At 30.3% G+C, this 21,529-nt stretch overlaps 1 protein-coding gene and 1 long non-coding RNA gene across 2 annotated transcripts; one reads left to right on the top strand and one right to left on the bottom strand.

Moving 5' to 3' along the window:
• Positions 1-2,734: 2,734 nt before the first annotated feature.
• On the bottom strand, positions 2,735-21,266 carry LOC111691764 (transcription initiation factor TFIID subunit 5-like). Its single transcript, XM_023455060.1, has 3 exons — positions 21,213-21,266; positions 5,392-5,394; positions 2,735-3,280 (listed from the first exon to the last, which is right to left on the bottom strand). Exons 1-3 carry the CDS (start codon positions 21,264-21,266, stop codon positions 2,771-2,773), a joined length of 567 nt encoding a protein of 188 aa, XP_023310828.1. The 3' UTR covers positions 2,735-2,770.
• LOC108908110 lies at positions 7,406-8,243 on the top strand. The gene is made up of 2 exons (XR_001964351.1): positions 7,406-7,605; positions 8,161-8,243. It is a non-coding gene; the product is annotated as an uncharacterized LOC108908110 (long non-coding RNA).
• Positions 21,267-21,529: the final 263 nt, after the last annotated feature.

Raw genomic sequence — 21,529 nt, 5'->3', positions numbered from 1 at the left:
ATAATGATAATGATAATGATAATGATAATGATAATGATAATGATAATGATAATGATAATGATAATGATAATGATAATGATAATAATAATAATTATAATTATAATTATAAAATACATATCTACTCCTTATTCTAACCACGAGAATTAGCCCAGAAGTCGAACCACAACTTTCATTACATCCAATTATCTCGGGAGTGCATAGTCCAAATAGGGGGGTTGCCCAGTTCGTCACCAATATTTTAACTGCGGCATATAATAGTGATAATCCTTTTTTCGTTACTGATTCATTCAACTTTTCAAAATTTATCAATGACAGAATAATAGGCATATCTAAGTTAAAGTATTTTTTGCTGTAATCCAAAATAGTTTCATACAAAAACAAGTTCATATGTAGGTACTAAAAAAATACTCAGGTAAAAATATTTATAAGGTTTAAAACATCAACAGTTACTATGTAAAAAAGTGTCTACAAATCTCTTCACCTAAATAAAACTCATTATTATTCTTCATCGGCACCTATTGCGCCCTCTGTTAGCTGAAAGTTAAACTTTTTATATTCATCACAGTTAAAAACCATTTAACGTTTGTGTTAGATTTTCGTTTATAATGCTTCGATTTTTTCAATTTTGCTCATGTAAATAACTGTAGTATCATATTAAATAATAAAAAAACTTAAGTTATTAACGCAAATATACCTGTAAATTGTTTTTAAAATTATAGATTTTAATTTTTTTCAATACAATCTTCTATAATTTAACGTAGAAATACAGTCCATCTGAAATATAGTTAGATTTTGAGTAATTTTTGTAATATCAAATTTTTCCCTACATTTACTTGTTTTCGAGATATGTCGACTTCAATATGCAATGTATGATATAAAAGGAAAATCTATTATTTTATCTAAATCACACCGACACAATATATTCTTTTAAAATATTGTTATAATAACTTTATTAACACCACATACTAACTAACAAACAATAAATTATAACAAAACAAATGACCAACTACAGAAAAAAAATTGTACAATGGTAAATCGTATGACTAGTATAGTTAAACTGAAAGACGCAAACTGAGAAATCTGTAATTATTGGAAAACTAATATGTGTCATCTGTCATTGTTTTATTTTAAACAAATGACATGAGCCACCTATGACTGCATTTTTTAGTAACATTTGATATAATGTGATTCGTCTCTGATCCTTATACGATTTACCATTCTACAATTTTTTTTCTGTAGTTGATCATTTGTTTTTTTATAATTTATTATTTATTAGTTAGTATGTGGTGTGAATAAAGTCATTATAACAATATTTTAAAAGAATATATTGTCTCGGTATGATTTAGATAAAATAATATATTTTCCTGTTATATCATACATTGCATATTGAAGTCGACATATCTCGAAAACAAGTAAATATAGGGACAAACTTTATATTACAAAAATTATTCAAAATTTAACGATCTTTCAGATGGACTGTATTTCCACGTTCCAGGGAACAAAAAAATTTTTAGTGTCGCCACGCCATCTACAGGGTGGTCCGAATTTTATGCAGGAAACTTCGAGGGTAGATAGATCTCTTTAAAATAATATGTGTTTGCCTTATAAACATAGGTCTGGAACGGCCCCTTTTTGGAGATACAGGGTGTTGGGGTTATAAAAAAAATTGATTTTTTGTTTATATTGCACGCTACGGTGGTGTAGAAAGGAGTGTAAATAATTTTGTTGATCTGCTTACAAATTGCACTTACTTTTAAACAAAAAAATATTCTTGTAATATTATCGTTAGAAGTGTCTGCCACAAGGGGATTGTATTGGTATGAATAACTTGAGAACAGCGAATCTTAGGGAAACAATTAAAGTCACCTTTTTTACGTATTTTATGCATTAAAATATAAATCAGTTACAATGACATGTAAAAAATGCAGTGGCATAGGTTTTTTTGTAAAAAAGGGGTGACCCCTGTCCAGTTGTATACTACTGGTTGAACCTCTAAAGCTCACATTTCAGGGAATATAAGGCCTACTATCATACATTATATGTACCAAATTTTATTGAGATCGGTTAATATATTCCGGAGATATAAACAAAAAATCTTTTTTTTTTACAACTTCAACACCCTGTATCTCTAAAACTGTGCCGTTGCAGACCTATATTTATAAGGCAAACGCATATTATTTTAAAGAGATCTATCTCGAAGTTTCCTGCATAAAATTCGGACCACCCTGTATACAGAGAGATTTGAAGTAACAATTCCAACTACAATTTGAAGCTGTTCGAGGGATCTTACAACCCCAATTTCCGAAACTAAATATAAATATATATATCAGCTCTGCAGATCTAGTAGGCCTATGGCTTGCTTTACAATTTTTCTCCAGTTCTCTGCATCCACTGAGTGATGTTTGCTTTTTCTATGTCCCTTTCCACCTAATTTTTCCATCTAATTTTTGGTCTTCTACGTCTCCTTCCTCCAATACCGCTTTCTATTATTCTGTGTGGAGTTCTATGTCTCGGCATTCTTATTATATGACCCATCCATCTAAGTCTTTGGGTTTAATTTAAAGAGCAAACAAAACAAAATTAAAGTAAAAATTCAACTTAATTACTAACATACCGTCCCTTCAAAAGGCATAAGCGTTTTTTTTTTAATCACTAGCACTAGTTTTACAAGGGGACGTTAAGAAATCCCAACATAACTATTGTTAGGAGATTGAGTTATAATAAAACTAAATTGTAATGCGTGAAAAGTGTCTAATTTATTACATCAACATTAAGTACTAATACCATCATATAATGCAACTGCAAGCAATAAGTTTCTTCTACTAAAGTGTAAACCAATTATTGGTGAATTTTTAGTTGTAAAACTTCTGAGCAAATAATCATTTCCAGTTTTAACATCTGGATTATGTGAGACGTTAACTTCTTCAGAATTAGTGTCTTCTGTTAGTTTCGTAAAATCCCATATGTTCAACGAACAATCCAAACCAGCAGATATCAAGATATTTCCACATCTGCTAAATGCAAGACAATGAACTGTTTTTTCGTGACCAATTAATTGAGCTATGAGATGCCCGTGTGATAAATCCCAAATAATAACTCTGCAGTCCGTTCCACTTGACGCTAAAAATCTCCCACACATGCTAAATGCTAATGTATGTATTGGTGATTTATGACCAGTCATTAAACGAACGTGATTTCCTGTTATACAGTCCCATAAACAAACACGACGATCACTAGATCCTGTTGCTACATAATTTGAATTGGGATGGAACTGTATACACTGAAACAAATAGATATTATAAAATTCTTTAAAATTGAAAATTATTTTATTACTTTACTTTAAAGGTATTAAGCTAATTCAAATTAATTCTAACAAATTGTAAAAAATTAAATTGTTTAATTAAAATACTTCTTATTTCTTTAAGCATAACATATTTAGTATCAATATAGAAATATATGAATACGTAATATACTAATTAATAAGAATTTTCAGAAATTTTTCAGAATTTGATTTGGCTTAATACCTTTAAAATATTTTAAGAACAGTTAATAATAAAAAATTATTAAAAAAGTATATTCTGCAAAAAGGACAAATGTGTTGGAATTTAATACGTAGAAAAATCATAATTTGTATATTTCATTGTTTCTTAGTTCTCTATTTTATATATAAATTAACATTCAGATATCTTTTACTTGAATTTTAAAAAGAAGGCCACTCGAAAAAGCTAACCTTAAAGTGTAAAAGGTTAGATTTTATCTATCATGACTAACTACATGTTGATCTCTATCTAAAGTGACTTACATTATTTAATGATTTTAGTCCGGTCAAATTAGTCATAAAAATAGTGGTCAAATAACGTACATTTCGACAGTGCTAAACTTTGGTGGAGACCTTGGGTACACCGATAGAAATAAAGTGTCAAAAGGCCCCACCGATCCCATGTGTGCTAAAAAAGTTATTCGGGGTCAAAGGTCAAAATTTCGTCACGATCTACATGGTATGCACATCTATGCCACGTATATACATAGTCAGGCACTTAATGCAAGTAAAAATAGACGACACTATACTCGACGGCCAAAATTATAGATAGTGATTCTTCGCCAGCTCTTGGACTAGTAAGGGGGATGAAGCGTGCCGGGAACGAAAATCCATTGGCGTGTCTGCGTAAAAGGCAACAAGATATAGAAAATATTGAAAAAACATAATAAAACATAACATCTAATATTTTTTACGGTTTTTTTAATTTATAAATTTATTATAGCCATGGAATTAGACCCCTCGTCTACGCTTATGCTATGACGTTTCTCAGGTCGGGCAAATCAAGTCCGTTTACACCCACTAAAAAAGCATTTCCCTATTCCCTACCAAGTGCAAAAGACAGAGATAAAATATAGATCGACGTTCAGTGTAACTCAGTCTATACACGATTATAGATTCTACCGATGTGCATGGCGAGCGGCACAAAGATAAATAATATTGAACCGTATAGAAATCATTTTATATTTTATACGCACTATGGCAATAATGTTTTTATATTATGTATTAGTCACTCTTTATAATTTCGGCCGCCGAGTATAATTGTAACAAGACTTCGCAGCGTTGCCAACTTAACATATCTAGTTACTTACCAAAGTCAGTTTAATGTCAAAGTGGTGTCGCGGTAAAATTTAAAATACTTTGTAGATAGTTCTCATTAAATAAAATAATACTAAAGTAATAAAATGAATGCATAACGACACCTAATAATAATAAATTAAGCGTAAAATTTTGTGGTACTTTTTTAAAGACTAAAAACGTTGACTGAAATATTGAGAAGAATATTTCAATCAACACCAAAATATTTTTTTAGGTTAGAAAGAATACACAAGGTATATTTTTTTTACCGTGGCAATATTCCTTAATGATTATCTTAATATATACGTAAAAATGTTAATGTACTTAGGTAAAACAACAATTGTGCTGTATCAGGAATTAAAAGGTCGATGAAGAAAAAATTAGAGGGCAGTCCAGATGAATAGATCAGAAGGATCAGTAGTTGCAGTTTGACAATGATTTCACAATCACAACAATCAACAATCAACCCCTGGCTGATAACACCGCTGCATTATTTTTTAGATTATTTTAAACGTACAATAATTATTTTAAAAAGGACTGTATGATTTAGTATTAGATAGCTAAGCAACGAAAACCTTGTATTTTTCTTTTTCTCCTAAAAAATTTTAGGGTTCTTTTCATTTTCATAAGGTTATGATTGTATTATAACTATACTTTATTTTATAATATCGATATATTTATCAATTAAAATGTAATTTTTAGGAAAAGTGTAATATTAAATACAAATTAAAAGATATAATACCTAGTTAGATTTTTATTTAGATTCATTTACAGACATTCTAGACTTATTGCTATACAAAATGTTTACTAATGAATTTTTCTGATGGTAACAGAAAAGCCAATGTATGTAAACAAAAGCAATAACATTTGGTAAAAATGATACAAAATATAAATCAATATACTCAAGATATAATGTAGATACGGAAAATAAAAAAATATATAAACGATATTTATGTTCTATTATTGATAAAAAATATATGATGTGCAAGTCGGAGACGCTTTCATTATAATCAATGTAGCTATAAAAAATAACAAATACAAATGTGAATGAATGGCACTTTCCTTAAGTTTTCTATAATCCATAAACTATTAAAATATAAACAAACGAACCTTATTTAAAGTGAGGTTATTTTACCTCCACCAGAAACTCGTGAAACTCAATTGATACCAACTAAATTTAAACAATAAAATTTGGTAAGCAACTAAAATAATTGAAACAGCAATAGAATTTAATGCAACAAATACAACTATTGTAACTGGTGAAGATGTTGACTTATTAATACTACTCACTGCAAGGACTCCAACTGATAAAATGATATACTTTTTAAAACCTGTAAAGGCTCAACAGCGAACAGAAATATATTCTTCAAAAAGTTTATCTGCTTATCCAAAATGCCAAAACCATATCTTATTTTTACATGCGATAACCGGTTGCGATACTACATCAGCAATGTTCAAAAGGGGTAAAACATCAGTATTAAAATTATTTGGAAAAAAGATTTGATTGATTGATATTAATAGATAATATATATATANGACGAAATTTTAGTATTAGATTCAGAAAACAACCACAAAAAAAGAAAATTTTTAGAGATGTGTCATATTGCAAGGGAAGTTAATCCAATGAATGCAATGACTGATATCGATGGTCTCAGCGTAATTTATACTTTTTTATTAAATCAATATTTTAATAACAGGGACAATCTTTTAGGTGACACCTTGTATAGCGGTATGTAACTTTTGTTGTTATTTTTGTTCCATAATCTAACTAATTAATAGTTTAAAAATTTTTGGTAGAGTTTCCCCGTTCTCCGTATAAGTATTAAGGGAACAAAAACTTTAATATTTTTTCACTTTTTTCCTCCTTATCTGATATTCGTACCTAAAAGACAGGCGACATTGTTCATTTTGTTTGATTTCGGCTCTAGTCTACCGTTGTTATGAATTTTAAAAATTTTGATATTTGTACAATTTTTCGTTTTTAAACCTGTGATGTTGTTAATTATTTGTATTGACGACCTATGTCCGCTGTAGGTGTACCTATTATGTTGGCTAACTTCAATGTAATTCTCGCATATTTTTTCCTGATGAAGAAACAAAATATAGTTTCGAAAGCTTGAAAATTTAAAAGAGTGTAACTTTTTTATCCTTGGCTGCATCCCCGTCTAAGAAAGAAATTTGGTTTATATATATATATTGTAACAAGTAGAAATTGAAGTAAGAGTTTTAAGTATAAAATCTAATAGAAATTAAGTTGAAATACAATAAATAATGACATATTAGATATATGGTGACAAGATAATAAACATGATTTGGTTGACAGCGGGATGAAATTTTGACAGTATAATATAATAGGAAAATTAGAATGAAATCTCAGTATAAAGGAATCAAAAGTGTCCACAAAATAAGGTAATGTAGTTAAAAAAAGAATAAAAGGGTATTAAATTTGGTCAATTAAAAATGTATAAATTATAGTTATCTGACTGGATATAAGAGTGCGGTGAAAGAAATAGGGTTGTTGACCAAATTTCAAAAAGTAGATAATATAATTCTACACGTACTAATTAGTGTGTATCACAGAGTACCAACCAGAGATCCGAGTTGATAGGGAAAAGTTGTCTCTGTTTTTTATCTTTCTCTGAACCTTATTAAACGCAATACTACTCTCTTTGTCGCTTTAAATGTAAAACGGAGGTAGGTGGAGCTAGTGCTCGTTCTCGGTATAGAAGAAACTTGAAATGGGTTTGGGAAATAATAATGTTTCTGATACAATTTGGTACGTGGCGCTAGGTGGAAAATATTGATGAGATTAAATTTTTTGAATTTTATAAAATTCGACAGATGGCCAGATAAAAAAACAAGAAGTTGATAAATTCAAAAAACGTTCAGTAAAACTTATATGGTTTACAGAAATTAGTTTAATAGCAATGAAAATAATATTATTAACATTATGACGATCGCATTTTATATAACCTACGCTTAGGTTGCAGGTAAGTACGTAAGTAAGTAGTTTATATATAGCGTTGATATTTGTGTTGTATAGTATTTTTTCAGTGCCCATTATTGTATTGACTGTTAATTTAATGTTTAAGTGTTTGAGCGTGAGAAACTTTTGGTTTTCCATTTTTTTGACACTTGTGACAATGACATTATATTGTATTATTTGTGGAAGATGTGAAAAAATTATTCTGTTTTCCACGAAACTCAGAGAAGTGAGAATTATGCATAATTTTTATTTTGACAAATATACATATATGTATATTTTTCCTTGATGATATAAGTAAACTTGTTACTATAAATATGCGAAAAAAAAATCTCATCAGTAATCGAAAAATATATGATAATTTAACTACTGAAAAAAAATATCTATCTGTTATAAATTATAAAATATGATAATTATTTACTACAGCGTAAAACTCTCAAATCATAATAAAAATATATTCCACTAATAATATATAAAAGAGTAGTTAGTACTTATTATATTTATATCTTATTTAGGTATGTCTAATATGTCAGTATATATAATTTATTGTATTATATTTTAGATCCAAAATCTGGCAAAAATCCCTTGGTATGATATATCAGGAAAAATTATCTGCACATATACGACTTTGTGATAAGCATTTTGAAAAAAAAATCTTTTAGCTACATATAAAAGTTAAATATATTGATAATAATAAGACTCAGTGTATTATTTTTACCATGTCTAAATAAAAAATTTAAAAAGAAAAAACATGCTTACATGTTACTGCACAAGATTTTACGCAAATTTTTGTATAAAGTAGGTTGAGATATTTCCAACCTGATACTTTATATAAAATTTTGCAGAAAATCTTGTATACTGGTAATAGGATTTAAAGAATATTTCAAAATTCCCGCTATGTGGCATACCGCGCCATCTACGTAGGTTTTACATTAAGAGCGAGAGAGTAAAATGATATAGCTCTGTCTCTTGAACTACAATTACACGTTCACTTGGTCATCTGGTTGGTAATCTGTGGTGTGTATGCACAATTAGAGATTGAGAAATGCGTCGAAACAGCTTTAAAATAATTATTTAAAACTGATTTTTTTATAATATTTCAAAACGGCTGTGATATCATAAGGGGCACCTTGTAGTGAAATTATGTGTAAATGATTGCGTAAAGGAAAAAAATTGGCGGAAGAAGATGCTCTGTCAACACTCTCAGTAGTGTCAGTCTGTCAGTGACATTGTCGCATAAAATATTTTCAAGTCTACGAGTTACGAGTTATCTTCCTTAATCTTCGAATGCCTTTATTAAGTAAACTTATTATTTAGTATAATCATTTAATATCTTCCTTCCCTTAGAATTAAAGCAGAATGTGTGAAACGGGATTTGTGAAAGCTACTTCGCAAATTTTACCGAAAATTTATATTTTTATGATCATGAATTGAATTTTTAAAAAGAGACGACCGTTTTAATATTGGCGAAATCAGAGGTATAAAAGCAGTCAGGTAAGGATTAACATATTTAATGAATGATTTTATTGTGTTAATTTATACTATAAATACCTACTTATTTACGGAAAATTATAGTGCCGTTCGGGAGTCTTATGGAGATAATGCAATTGGTTATGTGGAATGTGGAACAAAACACCACTTAAATTTTGTTGAGTCCATTACAATCAGGAAATTAATAATAACTATCACAAATACTCTTAATTGATAGACTGCTGTCACTAGTGTCACTACTGTCACTTTTGTGACAACAGAAAACAGGACATTAGGCGTTTTCTTTTACTCTATAACTTTAGATCGAGATCCAAATATATTGGATAACGATTAACAAATCCGGTTCCAAATAGATGCTATCAAAAGAACAAGAGGAAATTACAAACTGATATTTGACTTTTGTTTTTACATGACATAACCTAAAAATAAATTAGCAATTACAGGTTATAAGAAGCAATTCAATTTAGGAAAGGGTTTAATATGGAGAGAATAACGATGGTAAGTAAACAAAATTGATTTATTTACAAAAAAAAACATGTTTCTTTTAGGCGGAATTGCTGCAGCCTGTTGAAAAACTTTTTTATGGATGTAGTAGCAGTAGTTCAAGTTCAGATGAAGAAATATATCACACAAGAATTAATTTTTATGTTGAGACAATTGTTAAACAATATTCCGACTTAGATTTTAAAAGTCACTTTAGAATGGAAAGGAGAAGTATAAATGTTTTAATAGAACTTTACACCACATACTATGAATATAGGAAAGGAGGGAGGCCACAAATTTCTCCAAAAAAAGCTGTTCTTATAACTGTCTGGTATCTTGCCAATTTGGAAACCTTTCGCCAAATAGCCGATAGATTTAATGTGACGTTAAGCTGTGCACATAATATAATTAAATGTGTAACTGAAATTTTAGTTGAATTTGGTTCTCATTATATAAGGTGGCCAAATGAAGAGGAGGCCGAACTGGAGAGTAATGTTTTCAGAGAAAGAAAAAATTTACAAAATATAATAGGAGCAATAGATGGTACCCATCTGAAAATCAATAGACCTCAAGTTCATGAAGAAGATTATTGCAATCGAAAAGGATTTCATAGTTTCACACTGCTAGGTGTTGTGAATTCTAAGCTGCAGTTTATTGATATACACATTGGTGAACCAGGCTCTATGCATGAAGCAAGAGTTCTACGGAGGTCATTGTTATATAGAAGGAGTTATGAAGACACAAGTGTATTATTCTTTAATAAATATAAATTGTTAGGAGATTCTGCATATCCATCTTTACCATGGCTCGTAACACCTGTAAAAGACAATGGACATTTGAGTATTGAGGAGAAAAACTTTAACTACATACACTCATCCACCAGAATTGTAATAGAAAATGCCTTTGGTCATGTAAAGAGAAGATTTCGCCGTTTGCAAAAATTTGATAATAAAGCCATATCGTTTATGGTAAATTGTGTAACGTGATGTAAATAATGACTTATTTTTAGATGAAGAATAAATATTACCTATTAAATGAAATGTTGTTTTGTGTTATAATCGGAGACATTTTTCCTTAAGCTGATACATTGTTCATAGCTCAAAAGTAATAAAAAATTACCTGACTTATAAAAAAATCCAAGTCACTTGTAGTTAATTTTTACATACTAATTGGTGTTTATGCATTAAATTTTTTTCTCGACTGGACTCTATAATATTTTTTATACCCTAACAACTTCTTATAAAGGTTTCAAAACAACAAATAGTTTTCTCTCAAGAACCCAGGGCCGGCTTTCACAAAATTTCCAGTTGCAAACATCAAATTCCCTGATTCATGAATATTTTTAAAATTCCCTATTCCCTGCTTTTTATGAAGAGTAACGAATTCCCTAACTTTTCCTGGACACTACGAACCCTGTGATGGCTTATTTAGGACTTCATTTACTGTCAAAATAATATTTAATAGTTAAAATATTTTCATAGTAAATTGAGAACAAGGTGCATGGTTCTGCAGCCTGTAACAAAACCATCATGACTAAAGCATTAGCTATTTTGCCTCGGTAGAATTTGATTCTGCCATTAGAATACAATTATGTACTTCACTCTTAAATTAAACGTCAGTGAACAATAAAAATCTTTATTTGCTACTTACTGTCTCAAAATTAATGCAACATAGAGCAAGAGAGATTTCATGCATCAAAATATTGAATTTAACCTTATTTGAAAAAATATTGACTTAGTTAAAAAAAAAAATAGCAACAGATCAACTCTTGGTAAGTGTTAATACAATACTTCAAATATGTAAAATTAACATAGTTTCCTCTCTGATAAATAGGCAAAAACAGATTTTCCTTGTTTTTCAAAACAACATAACAAAAGCCACATCTATAAATTATAGGTACAATAAAACAAGTAAAATAAATTAGTTACTCTTTTCTGACAATTTCTTTAAATACTTCTCTAACAATTCTAATTTTTTTCTTCAACTGCTAATCTTCTCTTTTCTAATTCTACAAGTTCTGTATGTCGTTGCTCTCTTTGTTGCATCTTCTGTTTTGTAATGCTTATAGATGTATTTTCTTTACGTTTTTTAGGAGTAGGGCAAATATTTTCTGTTTCACTGTCAACAGATACACTAATAGGAGAATTTACAGTATCACTGTTCTCATCGAGTTTTGATAATGTTGCACTATCGCATGCCGGTAATACATCAGAATTAACACCCATTTCTAATATACTTGAAGATGATGGATTATTAGAAGGTTTATCACCAACGATTTCTTCTAATTTTTCAAAGTATTTATAATTTTGTGCACCTCTACCTGTTTTTCGAGGGCCTTTGTTATCTTTAATTGCACGGTAAACTCTCATTAAATTTGTCCATTTTCTTTCCAGTTTATCTACTTCTCGCTACAAAACATATTATTATTAGCTTTGTTCAAGCAGCATTTCTGGATTGGTTTCAATCTGTCAATTTTTGAACAAATAAATTTTACTTTTATGTTCGCTAAAGACATAGTAGCCATTTAGATTGCCGAATACTTTTGAGAGTTTGAAACAATCAACAACTCGCTGTTTTAACAAACTTAATATGTAAATATAATGACAGCTACAAGAATTACTTATTGAAATTTTCTACTTACATAGTATTTGTGGGCTGCCATTTCTTCTGCAATCAGTGTCCACACATGTTTACGTTTTTTTGCATGTTTAAAATCTTCTTTGTGATTGTCATACAGCGATATGGACACCTCTAAATTTTATCAATAAACTCACCTGAATTAGCTCGTATGCATTCTTGCTCTGTTACAAACATAGTAATAATTTCACCACTGCACTCCATTGCAAGTCTATTTTTAGGTTCACACATTTTTTATTTAAAAAAAAATATTTCCAATCTAAATCTTTTTGTGCCTCTTCCTTTTATTTTTAGGTTAGATAACACCACAACACACGTTCCGAACAATCCTATCATAAAATATCTTTGATTCAGAGGGGAAAGGGGATTACCGATCATAATCCCGACAAACCTGTAGGTGGGGATGAATCAAATATCAATAGAACAACGTAATTGGAATCATAACGCGATAAAACGTGCTTAGATCGTATATTTCGTAGTAAAAGAAAACAGCTAAGGTTTGACGGACAATTTTGATATATTTTCTTGTTCTTCAAAATTATGCAATACGATCGCTACTAGCTTCTTGTTCAATTGCCCCTTAAGACGTCAGACTAGTTTTTAAGTAGCACAAAAATTCATAAATGATTTCTACTAAGACTCGGATTTAATATCGACTAATCGATTAGTCGATTAGTCGACTAGTCGATATTCGCGGTTTCTGAAATTTTAATAACCGACTAATCGACTAGTCGATATTCGTGGTTTCTGAAATTTGAATAACCGACTAGTCGAATCTAGTTGACTAGTCAATTAATTGAAACAATTCGATTAGTCGACTAATTGACTAATAGGATTTTTCTGGTTACATGAATTTTAGTTACCGATTAATCGAACCTATTGACTATATTTTACTTTTTAAATTTACTACTTATACATGTAATGAAGGTAAATAACAATAAAAAAAGCCATTTAGAAAACAAATATATTTATTTTAATAAAGAACAGAAAACAAGTAAATAAAGACAAATTCTACCTATATCAAAATATTGAAAATGAAAATTTAAAACTAATTCATAAGAATTTATTTTGAGTTGCTGTATAGGAATATAAGAGCATCTACTGTTTTTCCCTTTAGGCAGTTTCTTTTTGTATTTATAATATTTCCTGCCACAGAAAACACTCTCTCGGAAGGCGTTGAAGTAGCAGGAATTGCTATAAATTTTCTAGCGAGTATCGCAAGTGATGGAAAACGATTTTGATTAGTTTTCCACCAGTCAAGTGGACTAAGATTTTTGTCTATTTCTGGTTCGTTGTAATAGCGGTTTATTTCTGTTTGAGGCACGGTGTCACTATCACTAATTGATTTATTGAGATTTTGTGGAAACAAAATATCTAATGCCGACTTATTTGATGAACTAGCGCTTTCTTTATCTGCTTGTATATCTCTAAAGCTTGGGTCATGTTCTATAATATTTTGTATGAAATATTTCGTTTTAAGTCGCACACTCATAACTCGTTCCTTATTTTTATATCGCGGATCTAGAAATGTGCAAATATCTAAAACGTTACACGTGATATCTCTTCCACTCAAACTACTTGCTTTAAAGTTATATCTGGCAATAAGGTCTTTTTCAATTGTTTCTTTAAAAATTTTGATGTCAGGATGGTCCGTATCATTGACTTTTAAAAAATTATTTATAATACTCTGTACAAGAGGTAGTATAATTGAACTTGTCGGATATGTCTCGGAGGACATTACTTTAGTAGCAAGAGCAAACGGTTCCAAAGTATCTTTAAGATTTTCTAATAGTTGCCAGTGAGATTCTGTTAGCTCCAAGGATGTGGCAATTTGTTTGGGTGTTACATTTCTGTCATTTAACACATTAAGGACTGCTTGTCTTTGTTCTATCAATCGTTCTATCATAAAGAAAGAGGAATTCCAACGTGTCTTTACACTTTGAATTAACTTATGTTCTGGAAGACCAACATTTTTTTGGGCTGTTAATAAAGCATTAGAGGCGAGAGTCGAATGTTTAAAATGGTCAACTATACTGTTGCATTTGCTTACAGCACTTTTTACATTTTCATTATTTTCTAAACCCTTATTTATAGAGTGCTGCAGAGTATGCCCAAAACATCTAACATTATATTCAATTTCCGATGAAGTCCCGACGGCATTTATATTTGAGGCGTTATCTGTGACTACTGCGGCTACTTTCCCTGTTAAAGACCATTTATCTATTATATTATGCAAAATAAGGGTCAAATTTTGAGAAGTATGTCTTTCTTCAACGTATTCAGTTGACAAGGTGTAATTTACTTGTACCCAATCTTTTGTAATTGAGTGAAGAGTGACAGTTATATAGGCTTCATTATTTCTAGCAGTCCACATATCAGTTGTTAATGCAACGGAACTTAAATCATTTAATTTTTCAACAAGCGTTTTCTTTTCAATATCATGAAGAAGTAATATCCTAGATTTAATGGTTTTTAGGAACAGGTATCTTATAATCAGGAAGTATTTTTTTCACAAAGTTCTTAAATCCTTCACCCTGCACAAAAGTTAATGGTAGCATATCTTGGAAAATCATTTTTACAATAGCTGCTGTAACATATTCTTGCTTTCTTTGAATAGTTTTAGAACCAAAAAATATTTCATTAATTTTAATTTGTTTTTTAAATACAGCCGAGGGCGAGGGGCATGATGATGTATCATGAGAATATTCAGAGATTTCAGTTTCAGAGTCGCTTACAGGTGGATGTTCAATATCAATGCTGCAAAAAAAAGGTGGGTTAAAAAATGTAAACATCATGAATTGCAGAAAAGACGATAAATGAAATCATTATAAATATAAAAATATTATAAATTATCAATCACCTATCATCATCCAGAGTGCCACTGGGAATATCTCGATGTCGACCTCGACTAGTCCCAGCTTGTGGATTCATCTCATCCTCGTCCATCAAGACTTTCGTGTTTTTCGTAACAGTCGTAAATAATGTATGTTTACCTTTTAAATGATTCCACATATTTGACGTGCTTTTATTATACTTTAACTTTGATTTGCAAATTTTACATTTTACATGATGGTCGTCCAATTTTACAAAATACTTCCACACTTCACTCATTGCGTTTCGGATTTATAAAATACACAGTTGAAAAACTGTCTACAGAATCAAATTATAAAGACTGCAATATCTATGTTTAAAAAATGTATACTGTATCCGTGAGCCGATATATCAATTTAATTATGTCAACAACGTGGACTAATTTCTTTTTCAAAGTTCCGAACTATGATTTACCGCCGGACAGCAGGTCGTCTAGCCACACGTGTAATAGGGTTTCCAGTTTCCAGTCTTTCTAGCCCAGCCCACGATTCCACTCTTCCCCACAGAAAGATATGGTAGGGATATCGTCGCCCACGGTATCCCTGCAACTAATCGGCTAGTCGAATAAACCGATTCGTCGCGTTTAGTCGACTAATCGATTAATCGTGATTAATCGACTAATCGGTTAGTCGACTGATCGATTAGTCGACTAATCGATTAGTCGTGATTAGTCGACTAATCGGTTTATTCGACTATCGACTATTTCACTATCGACTAATCGACTATTAAATTTTCATACAATTCCGAGCCTTAGTTTAAAATCGATCAGTTTGCTGGGTATATAAATATTTTAAAATTGCTGTAAAATTTAATTCTACTTTCGTAAAATTGTTGATTTAATTCGAACGTAATATGATTCCATGACTTATTCCAAGGGCATAGACTAAAATTAATAAGGTATTATAAAGAAATATTTTAGCAATGTTCTATATTTTTGTTATATATTTTGTAAATAAAATGTTTATCTACCAAAAATTTCAATGTTGTTTTTCTTCTAAAAATTTCATTTTGTTCATGAAGCAATTGATGTTTAAATATTTAGTAAAATTAGGTAATCAATTACCATTATAGATCGATCAGCATCGATTACTACACAATCATATCCTCTTTAAATTGTATTCGATATTTGAATTTCAATCAGTTTTTTACTAACAGGAAAGAAACAGCAACTAATTGGAAATGATTTATTCAATTCAGTAATGATAATAACTATATCACTAGCAAGACTTATCTGAAAGAAACGAATTTAATTATTTATGCATGTAATATAAATTACAAGAATATGTAGAAATAAATAAAGTATATTTTGTTGCCATTGTCAATATTATGCTCTGAACATATTCGTTCCTTTGTCGAGACCTCATCACACGCCAACAGAACTTTTCTTTTATTAGATTATACGGGATGCTCACTTTCTAGTACAATTTCATCGTAACTTAATTGCTCTTGATTTACTTGCTGTTGCTATTGTTGTTGTACCTGTTGCTCTTGTTGTAGCTGCTGCACCTGTTGTTGCTGGTGTAGCGGATGTTCTTGTTGTTGTTGCTGCTGCAAGGTATATAAAGGAACAACGCATCATTCAATTATACAATATTTTCACTTATGAAATCTTTCTATTTAAAAATTTCTCTACCTTATTGAGAATCAAAGAAGCTGCTTCCAACTTCCGAATTATTCGACCTTTTGCCATAATATTAACACTATTCGGTCAAGTTGTAATATAGAACTGCTGGACATCATTAGATTGAAAATTCAGATCACAAACGTACTGTTTATCATTTAAATCTATTGACAGTCATTCACTGCACATACTATTAGCATATTTAAATTATTATCGAAACTTTTTATTTACTACTATAAAAAAATTGCAATAATTATTGACTTGACTTATAGTTTTTAGGTTAGTACTATTAGTAGATATATATCTACTCAACTCATTATAAAATAAAATTGGTTATTTGCTTACTTCACTAGTATTTATTATGTTACATTCACTTGGGACACATGGAACACTAGCGCCACCCCAACTTCTGCCATTTCTTGGACAAATTTTGTCAATTTTCCCGGATGAGTTCGTGCTTCTTGTCTAGTCTCCCTGCGTCAGTGTGACCATATATTTTTTAGCGAATCTACTGTAAAATTGCTGAAAATCCACTAAAATCTACCAACATAGTAATAAGAAATTACTAAAAATCTACTTCACTGTTATTTGATCAACTTAACTAGTAAAAGCCATAGATAAGGACAATATACGTTAATTGCACATTGATTAATAGGGAGATTTTAAGCCACTTATTTGAGCAACGTTAAACGTTATCCGTTATGCTGATCATGCGCAGTAGTTCGAAAATAACCGATAACATTAATAACCGATAACGTTGTCCGTAATTTAAGTTGGAATAACGTTACGCTAATAAGCGTATTGGTATACACACCATTTCCAAATGTAACAGTTATCTTATTTACAGGGAAGATATGCTTATTAATTTTGTTAATTATTAATTAATATATTCTATACATACATCACATACGCTTTCTGTTTGCGACTGTAGGTGGTATATTACGTTTTATATATAAGATATCCGACAAAATTATCTCAATAAAGTATAACTTGGCAACGCCAAATTTTTACGTCTAATTACTATTTCAAGATTATTTTCCAGTGCAGCCGTAATATGTACATGTAATCAGTTATGTGCATGTAATCAAATACTTGATGTAATTAAAGAGGTAGCGTGTATCGATAACATAAAAGAGGTTTTATATGCCTAGAATAATATTAATAATACAGGTTATATGTTACGTTTACGGTTAACGGAATTGTCAAGGTAAATCCTGGTATAAAAACTGAATTAACGAAATATTTGGGCCCTTATTTTTCATTAACTGCGCATGATCAGTATTATGTTTAACGTATAACGTTCCTTAAATTTTAGGTGGCTTAAAATCTCTCTAATATTTCAATTAACGGTTATAAAGTAAAAATAAATAATTAGAATAAAAATGTAGGAACCAACATATTTTTTGCACTATCTATTAATGAGTAGAAGTATTTGCGCCGTATTGCGCAGATCAAAATAGAGCTAAATTTAAAGTGGGAAATTTGAATTGATGTTTTTATGAATGTGTATACAAAATAATTAGATCAAATAATCGAAATTTAACCAAAAGTATATTCCGTTTAAAAAACATAAATGACCATACATATAAACTAAAAATAACAAACAAATAAAAAATATAATAAAAATGTTAACAAAATAATGCATAATTTTCAAACATAACGCAATTATATTATTCTATATTCCATATAATTTTATATTATTTAAGGTTATGTTATGTCATATCAGCAAGTCACGGAACACGGCTCGGGAAATTGGTCATGGTCAAACAAAAGTCTAATCTGAATCTGGAGGACTCTGTATTCTGTGGTCAAAAGAGTCTAGCTTGTTCGGTTCGGATTTGGAACGAACGCACTACGCGCCCCAGCTGTGAACGGTGGTAAAATGAAACTATAAATTAGCCGCTTGCTAGGCTAGATTGCGCAAAATATGACCAATAGCGGCACAAAAATGTTTACTATATATCTACTAAAATCTACTGTAGATTTCTTACCTACCAAAAATTTCTGTATTTCGCTGAAAATCTACTAAATATGGTCACGCTGGGTAGACGTTCGACGTTCCTCCCCTCCAGAAATCATGGAATCGCTTCTGGTAGACTAATACGCACTTACAATTCTTGTACTCCGAACATGATGGATCACTTGGGTTTACTAAATTATGACAAGAAATTGCGCATAATTTGCCAAGCGGAAGAAACAAAAGGTGGTATAATGCCAAGTAGTTAGGCACACAGGTGTGTTCATTTCAAAAATAATTTAATGTGACAAAATTGACTACAATTTTGTTAAAAAGACCATCGCCAAAAACTGACTATGCATTGGTTGTAGATCAAATTAATTTCTAAAATAGTAGAAGCCACTACTAAAACAAGAAGCTTCAGTACAAAAAATAAAGTGGCCAGGAAACGCAAGAGAGATTCACCAGATCATATCTCCCTATCAGGAGCGTTAAGCTCCCAAATTGCCGATTCTAGGATAAAACCAAAATCAAAAAACGTGGCCAGCCAAAGGGAAAGGAAAGGAAACGGCTGATTAGTGTTTAATTTTTATTTAATAATATTTACTTATTTACCTGTTATATCTATTATAATAATATAATATATGTTAAATCGCTTGGATCACTTTTAACTTTTTAAAAAACTTTATTTTTTTATTACAAGTAATTCGTTTATTTCACTATCTTTTACAATCTGGGAGTTTTTACTTTGAACTTCGATTTTTAAGTTTAATTACTTATTTTAATATGACACAGAGTTGTGTGGCAACGCGACAATGAATTAAGGTGTATATGGCGATGNATGGGGCCCACCTACGAAGGCTGTCCAGGCCTACACGAGATGAGGCAGGATAAAGAGGGATAATCCCCCTCGATCCCAAATCATTGAGGCCAATTTCTAGCCATAGAATAATGGCGGTTATCAAGGGGACAGAAAATAAATAGTGGAAGGAGAATCAAGAAATAAAAAGTCGAATTAGAAGATATACAAATTGTAGCCATTAAAATAAGTTTAAATCAGAAGAAGTGTAATAAAATACAGAAGATTAAAAGAGAATCCTATAAACTACCAAGAAAAGAACGAGTGTTGAGGAGAAGAAGAGTGGTAAAGAAAAGCATAGCACAGCATCAAGCACAGAGGTATTGTGGGACAGTTAAAACCAATAAAGAAGCGAACAGGGAGAGTCAGGAAATAGGAAAGAAGTTATTTGGCAGAAAGAAAATTCGGTTTAAATCTAAACTGATAGATAAATCAAGATAAACATAATACTGTCAGGTAAATAAAACATTATTTTGCATTGTTGTAGACACTTACAAAAGGAAAGGAGTAGGACTAGCCAGGGAGGTGACGCAGACAGTGGCAGTCTACGGAGTGGAGTAGCAAACAGAAGGAAGACAAGACAAATTGGAGGAGAGTTCGACTGAAAGAAAGGAAGGATAGGAGACATGAGAGACATTACAGGAAGGACATCACGAGTGAGGAAACATAGACAAAAAGAGAACAAAGTGTAGTATAGGTAACCATAAACTAAAATTGTATAGAATAAGTAATTAGAATTCAGTTAGCTCAGGTTAGATAGGGATCTAGTGAAGAATTTTATAAATTTATAAACTGTTGGTATAATACACGAATTTCAAACTCAATTAAAACATTCCTATTTTATTTTTTTTAACAAAAACAAAGAAACAAAATTAATTACCTAATAACTTTTTCTTCATAATAAATTTCAATAGCTTTCAAACCGACTACTGAGATTTCAACATGCTCCATTAAAATTTTTATAATTAAATTATAATTGAGAATAATTAAAAAAAAAGTATATAAAGAATAAATTTATATTTAAAGATTAAAAATCAAAATTAAGTGATATATTAAAAGAGCTAGTTTGGTAAGTATACAACATAATTTATTGTAATAATTTTGAAGAATACTATAGGAAAAATAAAAATTTAAATAATTTAATACAGTTCACATATTAAATCAATCTTTATAATACTATAAATTGGCGCCTAACATTATTTTTTAAATACACTACACATAACAAACAAAATTAAATTATAATAAATATAACACAAAAATATATAATTATTTATAGTATTATAATATATATATATAAATCTAAAAAAGATGACACTGAAACGACAGTGTCAACGATAATACAAAGTATTTGTTTCTTTCTAAAAAATATAAATATTTTTAATTCTCGCATTTTTTTCTATTTTAAAGCTAATTGAAACCAATTATTATTTTTTTAAAATTAATCAAATGAAGTCAAAAACAATGTTATTGACACCAGAAATAGGTATGCAAAAGATATCGGACCACACAGATAAGACTTAACTGTCGATATAACTATACTGTGTGTCCCAACTAGTTTCCTATGAAGACCACACTAATACCTAGTAAACAGTTAGTAATAAATATCCAATATAAAAATTAAAAAGGATATGCCTAAAAATAATCAACATAAGAGCACATACCTGACATATCTGTGAGGTTGGATAGCTTTTGAACGATATCAGAGTGAGATTTGAAGGAATCGATTCTTATGCTGACCATGAGAATCATGAATTCTAAATTCACGATATTAGGAAACGAGTTGCGGGGAATGAGAACAAGGTGATACTAGTTTTGAAGGGTCATTGGCTATGAATTAACTGAGTCTAAATTATAATAATTAGGTTATAATAAATTTATGAATAGCGGGAAAGGCGGGCCGAGAGATGGTGGCTGGGACGACACACATACGCACACGCGTGCACACACGCGCACACACGCCCACACGCACACACCCCAACAAAGAATCCTAAACATTTATTGCAATTTTTGCA

This window comes from Anoplophora glabripennis, unplaced genomic scaffold (genome assembly GCF_000390285.2).
Source record: "Anoplophora glabripennis isolate ALB-LARVAE unplaced genomic scaffold, Agla_2.0 scaffold474, whole genome shotgun sequence".
Taxonomy (NCBI): domain Eukaryota; kingdom Metazoa; phylum Arthropoda; class Insecta; order Coleoptera; family Cerambycidae; genus Anoplophora; species Anoplophora glabripennis.
Note: the sequence above shows the minus strand (reverse complement) of the source record. Positions and strands in the feature narration are given on the sequence as shown.